This window comes from Octopus sinensis, linkage group LG2 (assembly GCF_006345805.1).
Source record: "Octopus sinensis linkage group LG2, ASM634580v1, whole genome shotgun sequence".
NCBI lineage: Eukaryota > Metazoa > Mollusca > Cephalopoda > Octopoda > Octopodidae > Octopus > Octopus sinensis.
Window position 1 is genome coordinate 87,991,468 of NC_042998.1, and position 12,496 is coordinate 88,003,963.

At 36.4% G+C, this 12,496-nt stretch overlaps 1 protein-coding gene across 1 annotated transcript in view; it reads right to left on the reverse strand.

Annotated features, from left to right (window-relative positions):
- Nucleotides 1–688: 688 nt before the first annotated feature.
- LOC115225177 overlaps nucleotides 689–12,496 on the reverse strand; it is a 28,754-nt gene continuing 16,946 nt past the window's right edge. Inside the window, exons 3-4 of the mRNA XM_029796125.2 lie at nucleotides 9,886–9,998; nucleotides 689–2,173 (exon numbers count right to left, since the gene is read on the reverse strand). Coding sequence (XP_029651985.1) covers nucleotides 805–2,173; nucleotides 9,886–9,998 — 1,482 coding nt within the window. The 3' untranslated portion in view covers nucleotides 689–804. The remainder of the gene's footprint in view (nucleotides 2,174–9,885; nucleotides 9,999–12,496) is intronic.

Genomic DNA, 12,496 nt, shown 5'->3' on the forward strand with positions numbered 1-12,496 from the left:
TACATGTGTGCGCGTGTGAGTGCATGCGTGTGTGTGTATGTGTGTGTGTGTGTGAGTGTGTGTGTGCGTGTGTATGTTCGTATTACCTATATTATTGTTAAGACCAAAATAAGTATTCTCTTAACATGTTAACTCAAGATCTTGGAAGAAATTATTCCAAGAATTGGATCAATTATTTCCTAACAAGAATCACATTCTCATATATATGTGTGTGTATTAGTGTGTGTGTGTTAGTGTATATGTGTTAGCGTGTGTTTTAATGTGTATGTATGTGTGTGTGTATGCGTTTGTGTGAGTGCGTCTATTATTTCCTTATAAAAAAACAGCTTGACTCATCTCCATGTTACTTGAAGTTTCGTGGGGTAGCAGACACCTACGTCATGTATGTATAAGACTAAGACTAAAGCTGCCGTTGATTAGCTCCAAGAGGCCATCGCCTCTAGCTAGCTATACGACACGTACGTACGCATACATTATGTATATATGTATGTAAATATGTATTTATGTGTACTTATGTGTGTGTATACATACATACATACATACATACATACATACATACATACATACATACATACATACATACATACATATATATATATGTTCTTGTCTACTTAATAATTTATATTTTATGTTAAATTGCATATATATATATATATATATATATATATATATATATATATATGCATATATGCATGTGTTGTTTTTATGTCTGGATGTATCTGTGTCACTGAACGTCAGCGTGAGAAATATTTTATAGATTTTTATATGTGCCTAAACTTGTAATTCTCGTGTTTAATTTCTGTTTTACTCACTGCCCGAATTAAATTCGTTTCGATCTGCTCTGCAGTAAATCGAAAACAAATATCGATCATGATGAACAGTTGGTTGAAATTCATTGTTATTTGAGTCGTAGTCATAAATATTGAGTTCAGCTTCGGCTAAAGTTCTTCTCACTCGATGATCATCTTCTGAAACTATTACACCTTCATTGTTCTCTAAACGGATTTTATTACCGTTATCGTCGATGAGGTATATGATACATAGATTACCATATTCATCAGCTGCACTGAGAAAAAACCGACTAAACGGGAGCCGTCTCATTGCAACGAATATTTGTGAGTGACTGACAGCGAGTCGTGTGTCAACGTACGCTGATTCTCTGTAGAGCCATAAATCGCCGTCATTACCCATTGTTTGGATATTAACTCTTTCAACTGGCTTACAACAACCTGCCGGACGTCCACACATATCTGACGGCGTATTCGTGTATTTACTTTGATGTATTAGCAATGCACTTTCTCTGTAAATATCCATAGCTTTATCAGCAACCTGCTGCCTAACTGGGAAGTTGCCCATATCACACACATTTTCGAGACGTTCGTGGATGACTTCAACTGCGAAGAAAGAAAACTGGTCAATGTCACAGTCTTTGTTGACACAGTAGTTATTCTGTATCGGAGACAATGTGTTACATAAATTTGCCTCTCTTGTCATTGATATGCATGTGTTATTCACACATTGATAAAACTGAGATGGACAAGGATTTTGAAGGTCGCATTCCAACTGAGCATCTTCATAGTCAATAAGATTCCTATAAACGATGGATTCTGCTACGGCTTCAGCATTGGACATTCCTTCAATTAAGCCAATTGGATCGTCTGCTTCAAAGTCAGTCCCTTGCAACAGAGAATGAAACAGTGGATAATCCCCTGTAATATTAATACCGTCTCTTAACTGTTTATCTTGAAAACGCTGCCAAATATAGTCAACATAACCATGAATCAGTAAAAACGCTGGGTCGAAAGAAGCCCACGCTTGAATCGAAACAGTGCCACCAATCCAGTCATGAATACTATTGTGATAAATCTCGAAAATGTAACGGACATGATCTGCTGTGATTTGAGAAATTTGAGCCAACGTATCCTGTGTAAAAACCAGATTAATATCGCTGAATACTGGAAGATGAGTAAAAACTCCATAGCTTCTGAGTAAAGGGCCGAAAGCTGTTGGGAAATCTGCAAAGGGACCGTCAGTGACCAATCCTTCAGAACTACCCTGAAATGTTGAACTCCAGATTACAGATTGTCTTGGGTCGTCTAAGGCACTATCTCTGGCAACATCCCAATACGGTGCGACGACGGATGGGATCATTTCACGGAGAGCTTCTTCCCAACTGAAAAAGAAGCATGAAAAATATATAAACACACACGTCATTCAAATTGTAAAATATTCTATTATTAATAATGTTTCAAACTATTCCTTCTTTAAAAAATGTCTTCCTTAAGCAAACCACAAGGTGTAAATCTAGAAGTTGCATTATATACATACACTGAATATATAAAAATATTTACTTGCTATATAATTGGTCAAGAAAATTATCATTATTATTGTTATCATTATTATTGTTATTATTATTGTTATTATCAGTCAAAATTAAAAGAAGAGTGCCATTGTTATCTAGTGAACGATATTTCGACATCTTGTGTGTCTTCAACGGGTTCAAAAAATGAAGTATATTATTATTATTATTATTATTCAGTAGTTTTATTTTTATAGCGTGCTTTCACTTCACTACCGATAGCAGCTCTGTGTGCCATAGGTATGTGCTGTGATTTGTTGTGATGCTCTGACGGTTATTGTATGGAAAATGTTTTGCGTAGGATGTGTGCAGTGCCTAGTAGTGCAATTTTCTGTATGTTATATGTGTTTGTAAGTCCAGGTGTTTTTGTTATGTATTTGTCTGAATATTTTTTTATCATGCCTAATGCACCTACTATGATAGGAATTGTTTCTGTTTTTAGATTCCACATTCTAGTTACCTCTATTTCCAAGTATTTTGTATTTTGAAAGTTTCTCTATTTCTTTTAGAGACACGTTGTCATCTGCCGGTATTGATACATCAATTAGAAAGCATTTTTTTTCTTCATGATCTCTGACAACTATATCTGGTCTGTTGGCCTTAATTTCTCTATCTGTGTGTATCGGCATATCCCAGAGTATGGTTGCTTTCTCGTTTTCTGTGACCTTTTCTGGTGTGTGCCTATACCATCTTTTTTCTGTTGTTATTCCATAATGTTGGCATAGCTTCCAGTGTATGTAGCTCCCAACTCTGTCATGTCTGTGAATATATTCCTTCTTAGCCAGTTCTGGGCAGCCAGAGATAATATGATTTATTGTTTCTTGTCCATCTCCAAATATTCTGCAGTTACTTGTTATATTTCTTTTCATTACATGTTTTTGGTAATTTCTGGTGGGGAGGCTTTGGTCTTGTGCTGCAATTAAAAATCCCTCTGTCTCTGCTTTGAGTCCTGAGCTTCTCAACCATTGCTGGGATTTGTCTTTGTCTATTTCTTTTGCGTTTAGTTTAGTCCAGTATTTACCATGAAGGGGCTTTTCTTGCCATCGTTTTATCATGGTTCGTTGCTGTTCTATTTTTAGTTTGGATTTCATTTGTTTTATAGCTTTTTGTTATTTCTTCTTCTTCTTCTTCTTCTTCTTCTTCTTCTTCTTCTTCTTCTTCTTCTTCTTCTTCTTCTTCTTCTTCTTCTTCTTCTTCTTCTTCTTCTTCTTCTTCTTCTTCTTCATCATATTTATTAGGTGGTATGATTTCTTGTTTATATTTGTCAGCTTCCTTAAATACTGAGAACAGTTTTTTGTTTTGCTCGTGTTTTGCTGCTATTTGTATCAGTTTTCCTTCCTTCTGAAGTAGATATTTTTGCAGTTCTATGGTGGTTATTTTGTAGTAGTTTTCCAGCTGTATAAGGCCTCTACCACCTTCTATACGTTGTATATATAGTCTTTCTGTGTCAGATTTTGGGTGATGCATCCTAGATCCTGTCACTATTTTTCTTGTTTTCCTATCTATTTTGGTCAGTTCATTTAGTGTCCAGTTAAGGATATTGTAGCTGTAACTTATAACTGGGACAGCTAAAGTGTTAATACCTATTATCTTGTTTTTAGCATTGAGCACTGTTTTTAGTATTGATCTAACTCGTCTATAATATTCTTTTTTTATTTTCTCTTTCATTTGTGTGTGCTGTGTCTTATCTAGTTCATGGATTCCTAAGTATTTGTAAGTTTGACTTTGGTCTAATTCTTTTATTTCATTGGTTTTATCTAGTGTGATGTTGCTACTCTTAACTAGTTTTCCTCTTTTCATGGTTACTTTGGCGCATTTTTCTAATCCAAATTTCATATCTATTTCTTTGGTAAATCCATGAACTGTCTTTAATAGTGTTTCCAGCTGTTTGTCATTTGCAGCGTATAGTTTTAGGTCATCCATATATAAAAGGTGGCTGATCGTTTTGCCGTAACATTTATATCCGCATCCAGTTCTATTTAGCATATCAGATAGAGGTGACAGTGCCAAGCAGAAAATGAGTGGAGAGAGCGTGTCTCCCTGGAATATTCCTCTTCTAATGGGGATGGCTTTGGTTTTCATGAGTCCCTCTTTTGTTTGGAGGTGTAGGACTGTTTGCCATTTATTCATAGAGTGCCCTATGAATTTTATAATTGTTGGTGCTACTTTGTTAATGGCTAGTGTTCCTAGGATCCATGTGTGGGGGATGCTATCAAACGCCTTTTTGTAGTCGATCCAGTCCATACTGAGGCCTTTCTTCTTTCTGTGGCTGTCTTCAGTAATGGCTTTATTAATCATTTGTTGATCTTTACAGCCATATGAGCCTTTACAGCATCCTTTCTGCTCTTCTGGAAACAGGTTGTTTTCGTCCAGGTGCTTGTTCAACCTTTGCGATATCACTGCAGTAAATGCCTTGTACATTGTAGGGAGACAGGTTATTGGTCTGAAGTTTTCTGGTTTTGCTGTTTCATTTGATTTGGGAATTAAAATGGTTTTCCCCTTCGTGAGCCATTCAGGCATTGTCTCTGGCTCTGCTAGTATGTTGTTAAAATTTTCAGCCAGCTTTTTGTGCATTCCTGTTAGATATTTCAACCAGAAGTTGGGGATCTTGTCATGTCCAGGTGCCTTCCAGTTGCTTAGTTTTTGCAGTGCCTGGGTGACCTCTTCAGTTGTTATGGGGGTCCAAAGTTGCTCAGATGCTGAGTTTGTTGTTTTGATACTCCTTTTTTTTGGTAGTTCGTACGCCGACCGTATTTCTCTCCAGAATTCTTCCACTTCTTCTGCCGTTGGTGCTGCAGTGATTTCTATTTTATTTTTGCCAAGTTCTTGGTAGAATTTTTTGGGGTTGGAGTTGAACTTTTTGTTTTGTTCAAAGAAGCGCTGGCGTTTCTCGTAACGGCGGATCCTTTGTGCTTTGGCAAGGATATCTTGCTTCAGCTTTTCTTTTATCTAAGGTAAATCTTTTTCTGTGATGTTATATTTGCGGAGTATTTTTGTTTTGTTTTTGTTGCTCAGTAGCGTTGATTGTCTGCTGATTTCATTAAGAATCGACATATCTTTTCTCATTTTTTGTATTTTGTTTTGGATGTTATTTATCCACAGGGTTTGTTTGGATGGGTTTGAGTGAGTATCCAGCTTCTTTTGTGGCTGCAGTGGCTGCTGCGTATACTAAGTCATTTAGCTCAGTGATATCGCTTTTTGTTTCAGTGGCTATTAGTTCCGTGACGGCTAGGTTTATGCTGTTTATAATTGGTGTTGTTTCGTCTATTTTGATTTTTGGGAGGTATGGTCGGTAGCCCATTTTGAGCTCTGTGGTTTTCAGTTCTTAGATTATTTTACTTTTTATATTATCATAATCATTAGGCTCCCCTTCGTTGTTTCCAGGTTTTAGATTTGTGTCGCTTTCTTTCTTATTTATATGTTTGTTTGCCGTGTTTTGGCTTGCTGTTTGTCATGTATTATTATGCATCCTTACGGTCTGGGTTTGTTGTTTTTTGTTTACATCGTGTTTGTTGGGAATGTTACGTCTGTCTTCGTGTTTTACTGTTTCAGTGTTTATATTATTGGGCATTGTTGTATGGCTTCTATCTACATTTTCCAGGTGTACTTTTTCTTTTAGATGTTCTATTTCTATTTCTGATATTTTTTTGCGTTGAGAATGTGTCTTCGTACATTAGCTAGTTTATTAGGGTTCATTACTGTATCCAAGTCCATATTTATGTTATTTTCCTTCCATATTTTATATGTATATGTTGTTGTGTTTTCATTTTATGGGTAGAGCACTGCTGTGAAGTATGCGTGTAGGATAGAAATGTATTCTTCACGTGTCCATTTGTCTTTTGGGTTTTATTTGCGGGACATGAGGAACAACGTCCGGGCCATTATTTTGACGGTCGTCATTTTCGTAGGGTACCGGTCCGTTCATTTCTGTTGTCACATTGTTTTGCACGTGTAGTTTTTTGTACATTTTGTGTTGTACGTACCTCCCGATTGTTATTCTTGGGTTGAATAATATCGGTGGTATTTAATTTCTTCGTAGTTCCTTTGTACATGGTATTTGGGGTCGGGGATGATCTGGTGTTGATGGGTCGTAATGTTTCACGCATGTTTACATGTGTTGTGTTAGAGGTGGAGATGATAACGAGTCAAAATACATAATTTCGTTTCTAAAATAGTAATAAATTTCAACGAGTATTACTTACTCAGATACAGTCCAATCTTTTGTTTGTAAATCTTTGGCTCCATACGATGTCCTTGTTTTCGATGTTTGTGGATAGATTTCGGAGCTCTGTTTTATCGTTCTTACATCTTAAACGTCCCCCGGTTTTTTCACGTCCCCTGGTGTTTTTATTATTATTATTATTATTATTATTATTATTATTATTATTATTATTATTATTATTATTATTATTAATGTTGTTGTTGTTGTTGTTGTAATATTAAAACCCACAGCTTATTTTGCTGGGTAAGATGGAAAGTGTCAGCTTTCCACAGCCAGCAGACTAAGGTGACACTTATTTTACTGGTCATGCTTCAAGAACTCTGCGAAGAATTCTTACAGTTCCAAGCAATGCTGATTTTTGTAGGTGTTCTACCTTCACACTTGCACCGATATTTTCCAGCCATATTGGTATACTTCCAAGCGCAACAATTACTATTAGTATCACGCTTACTCTCTTCATTGACCACAACCTTCGTATTTCCCACTTTAAATCGTCATAGTTGCTTATTTTTTCTTCTTTCACATTGATCCAGTTGTCACTGGGGCATGCTATGTCGATTATCATGCATGTTCTTTGTTTTTTATTCACCTCAACAATATCCGTTTTCCGTTTTTTATTCACCACAACAACGTCCGTTTTCCGTTGTCAGGTGATCGCACTGGATCATTGCATCACACTGGATTTTGCAGTTCTCAATTTCGGTGGCTTCTGGGTTTTGCTGATACCACGTCTTTGCTCTTTGTAAGCCGTGATTTCCACAGAGTGACCAATTGATCATTCTTGCCACATTGTCATGGCGTCTTTTGTTTTTGCGTTGTGCTAATTTCGGGTATTCGCTAACGATGTGCCATACCGTTCCACCCCTCTTACCACACATTAAATTCTGCATTTGTCGCTATCGGTAGTTTTGTCTATTCTGCACTTCATATAATTGGTCCTTAACGCTTCTTCTTGAGCTGCGCATATGAGTGGTTCTGTCTCTATATTCAGGTCACTCCTCCTCATCCAGAGTCTCAGGTCTTTTACATCTGCCTTGGTGTTCACATCTCTCGCAAACTTACTGTACATTTTATTTTCCTTCCCTGCTTTTTCTTTATCTTGTTCATTTCTTGCTTAAATTTTTCTTTAGTTTCACAGTTTTCAGTATTGATGAGACTGGCCTTCGTGTGTTTCAGCAGTGGCTCCACTGCAATTTTTATATACCACCCTAGGCTGTTTTTCTCTACTTCAATACAGTCCTGTCAACTAATCAAGCTTCTCCCATCCTTCCTTCTAGACAAGTACAGCCTATCGGTGTCACCCTTAGGATGGAAGGCTCCATGTACTGCCAACATTTTTCTAGACTTGGCATCCACTTTTTACATTTCTCTCTTTTACCATTTTTTACCCCCCACTCCATTATTATCATTATCATTAATATTATCATTATTATTATTATATTATTATTATTATTATTATTATTATTATTATTATTATAATTTTATTATTATTATATTATTATTATTATTATTATATTATTATTATTATTATTTTATTATTATTATTATTATTATTATTATTATCGAGTGAGGGAGCAGTGCATGACATCAAAGTGACACTAGGGCAAAATATACGAAGCTCATATACCCATCAGTGTCACTTTGATGGCATGCACTGCTCTCTTACTCAATAATAATAATAGTTATGATGCACGTGCCTGGTGCACCCTTATCAGACGGGTTGTCATGACTATTTCGTACTTAAGTAGGTTGTAGTTATCTATCTTTTCACTTTCCTTCTTGACTATTTGTGGGTCAAAGGGGCATGCAGCATCAACTATATAGCATATGTGGTGCACCTTGTCTATCACCACTAGGTCCAGTCTCTTATGCTCTAGCACCTGATCTGTTTGAATTGGGAAATCCCAGAGGATTTTGCTAGTCTCCGACTAGTCTCAGCAGTTTGTTCTCATACCACCTCTTGCTTCTCTCTTTTCGCACAGTTTGTAATGTAGCACTTTCGCTACCTGGTCGTGTCACCATAACTTGTGGTTTGGGGCAAGTCTAGGGCATTCGTTCGAGATATGGGCAGTCGTTTCGTCCACTCTATTGCAGATGCGGTACAGCAGAGACACTTGCTCATTCGTAAGTTTGACCCTCCGGTTCATGGCCAAAGTTTAGTCTTGTGCTGCCAATATAGTGCTCTCGATCTCTTTTTTTTTTAGGGTTCCTTTCATCAGCCAATCTCATCTATTTTTTCCAGCAACTTCTGTTGTGGCTACATAGAATTGATTGTGTAGTCCCTTCTTACGTAATTCTACTTCATGCCTTTTTTGTTCTTATTCCTCTGTTTTCTCTTTTTCCTCTGATCTCAATACTCCCTCGTTCCTAACTATCACTAGCAAAGTGTTCTTAATTTAGTCTAGGTATCTCATTAAGCTGTCGAGTTCGATTGGCACGCAGTCTTCCACACTTATCGGCCTCCTTCCTCCATTTGCTCTCTTCGTGTATAGTTGATCAGTGTTTGCATGTGAATGATGGACCCCATGCATCATTAGGAGATTTCTTGACTTCCTGTTTATCTCCTTTAGCTCCACCTCTGTCCACTTCAGGATTCCAACGCTATACCGAACGACTGCGACTACGCGCGAGTTTATTGCCGAAATTATGTTTCTGGCGTTCAGCTTTGAAGCCCATATTTTTCTCACTCGCCGTGGTGTTTAATTCCATCTACCTCAAGTATTCCCAGGTATTATTACTTCATAACATAATTGTATGTTGTGAATCTGTTTAAAAAATAATTTTGTTCAACTCATTTCTGTACATATGTGTATTTTTAATTCTAGTCAGCCTTTCAGGTTCTCAACGTATTATTCTATTCTATCTACAAAATATTCCAATTTTCACAAGATTAGCTCCCATTAGATTTATGAATATATCAATAAATATATAATAACGCTATCATATATTATATAGGCAACATATACACTATACCCAATTCATACGCTTTATTCATTAAGAGCCGATGCAAGCTTGATGAAATTTCTTATTAAACCTTTATCGGAAAGTGCTTGGCCTAGCACTATTAAAATCGTATTTATTTCACATTGACCCTTTAAGCAGAGTCAATCAATCTCGACTTTTCATTGTAGGTGATTAGGGTTATTGCTTTCAGATAAGAATAAAATGATCATTGTGTCTTTCAAATATTTTATATCTTTTACTCAGGAATCGAACTTAGATTAAAAGCTCGGTTCCCGAGTGTCTATCTATTCTACAATAAAAACGTCAGAAAATAAATAGATCTTTAGGAAACTTTACTTACATCATCATATACACCCTATGCCAAGGGAGAAATCCAGGACCACCATGAGCTGAATTAGTTACTTGACCGTTATGAAGATCCGCAATAATTTCAAATTTATTAGGTAAAACGCTCTAGAAAAAGAAACAGAATTAACATAGTCACACATCCAGTGGTTAGTATCAAAAAATCAAAAGAGAAGCTCCAAACGTGTCACAGAACTTGCGATATGTCTTAAACCAGTTAAGTCTGCGACGCTATTTTCATTTCCTTTTGAGGCGATTTTCCTTCTCTTTCGTTGCTAATACCAATGGAAGCAATTACGAACACTACATCATATGATTTTTACACATAAACTTACATCCTTTTGCCTAACTAATAACTCAATATATTTACTTACTTACCAAGCGTCATGTAAATAAAATGTTTCAATTCTTGACTGAAACCACTAAACTTCAGTTTGTTACAAATGTTCTTAGGTAAAATAAGAACTTTACAATACCTCAGAAATTGAGCCAAACAAGGCAGCTTGGACGAAATGTATTTACCGGATCAACTTTGATTCCAGCAGGTGTATGATCAAAAACATTCCGTCTGTGACATTCCGACCTTTTACTAACACTATATAACTAGGAAGGATGATGAGCTGGCAGAATCGGTAACACCTCGGAGAAAATGCTCTTCCGGAGCCTTTACGTTCTGAGTTCAAATTCCGCTGTGGTCGATTTTGTCTTTCATTAATTCCGTATCGATAAAATAACTATGGACTTACCTACTTATCATCATCATTATTATTATTATTATTATTATTATTATTATTATTATTATTATTATTATTATTATTATTATTATTATTATTATTTTTCTCTTTATCACAGGTTTTGTTGGAGCTTTTGTAGTCTTACTAGCGTAGCGAGCTTACTACCTGCAGCCCACGGCATCATGTTATCGTTCTTTTCAGCTATCTAATATTTTCCTAATTATTCTGGCCATGCAGAACATTTCTACTGAGCACTCTATTCCAGTTTCCTTTATATTCCCCTTGATGCTTCTGATATTTTTCGCAAGGACCCAACAATAACTGACACTATCTTACCATAGTCGGATTATTTCATGCTTAAGAGGGTTGTATTATCTATCTTTTCGTCTTCCTTCTTTACTATCCGTGGGTCAAAGGGGCATGCAACATCAACTATATAGCATATGTGGTGCACCTTATCCACCACCACAAGGTTCGGTCTGTTATACTCTAGCACCTGATCTGTTTGGATAGGGAAATCCCAGAGGATTTTGCTAGTCTCCGACTAGTCTTTGCGGTTTGTTCTCATACCACGTCTTACCTCTCTCAAGACCCCATTTTTCGCACAGTTTGTAATGTAGCACTTTCGCTACCTGATCGAATCGTGTCGCCACAACTTGTAGTGTTTGTGGGCAAGTCTAGAGCTTTCATTCGCGGTATGGGAAATGGTTTCATCCACTCTATTGTAGAAGTAGCACAGCGGAGACACTTGCTCATTCCTAAGATTGAACCTCCAGTTCGTGGCCAAAGCTTGATCTTGCGCTGCAGTATAGTGCTCTCGGCCTCTTTTTTAGAGTTCCTTTCATCAGACAATTCCACCTATTTTTCCACCAACTTCTGTTGTGACTGCATGTCGGCCGTGAAGCTTTTGAGGTTACAGTCTAAGTCAAGTCTCTCTAGAGATTCTACGTATTAATCAACAAACTACGCAAGTAAATATTTGCGAGCAGTGAGCTGGGCTCATACTACAGAGTCGTACAACTATTCATTTGAATCGAAATGGTTTTTAAAACTGTTGGGGAGTCATCGTAGAGCAAGAAGCAGTATTTTCGGACAAGTTGTTTGGAGGTGGGATACTGAGTTCGGAAGGAATCCCAGGTAAGTCTTATGAGTTCCTTTGTGTGTAACTTCATTCAGCATAAAGACAAACTGATATTTATTAAAAGTATGTGGCTATCCCGAGGATTAGTAAATTAAATTGAAGTGTGAATAAACCAAGATGAAATTCAATTTTAAAGTAAGCTTTAATGACATCTTGCTGAAATTTAGACGATAATTTACAAGAGTTCACAATTGTATATATGGCAACACTTGCAGAATCTCAACATATTCGATAGCAATCTTAATTACGAATGTAAGAAAACACTATTTATATATAATTATTAACGCAAGGTTAAAGATTTTTGTCATTATATTCGCGAATATGTTAGCACTAAAAGTCAGTTGTGTTATTTCTGTACATTATTTAGCAGAGTGATGTTCACGTTTGCGTCTGTAAATTCCTGATAGTATTTAACTGTCTTTCAAAGATATTTTTCATTACTCATAACTTGAAAGATTCTTTCCATTAAATTAAACTGATTGATTCAGTCATGGACAATTCTCTTATTTTCTTTATTCTTTCCATTTTGTTGCGGTGTCCACCTTTTTCATTATGTTTGGAGACTCGCTCGTTGCACATGTAATCATTTCCATTGTCTTATTTTCTTTGTTTTGTATCCCATTGTACAAAGAAATGACTCTTACAATTTCTTCCATGAGTTTATTTAACTAATACTAGACCATATCTTTCTTACCTTTCACTCGTTTCAGACTGTATGTATATACATATAA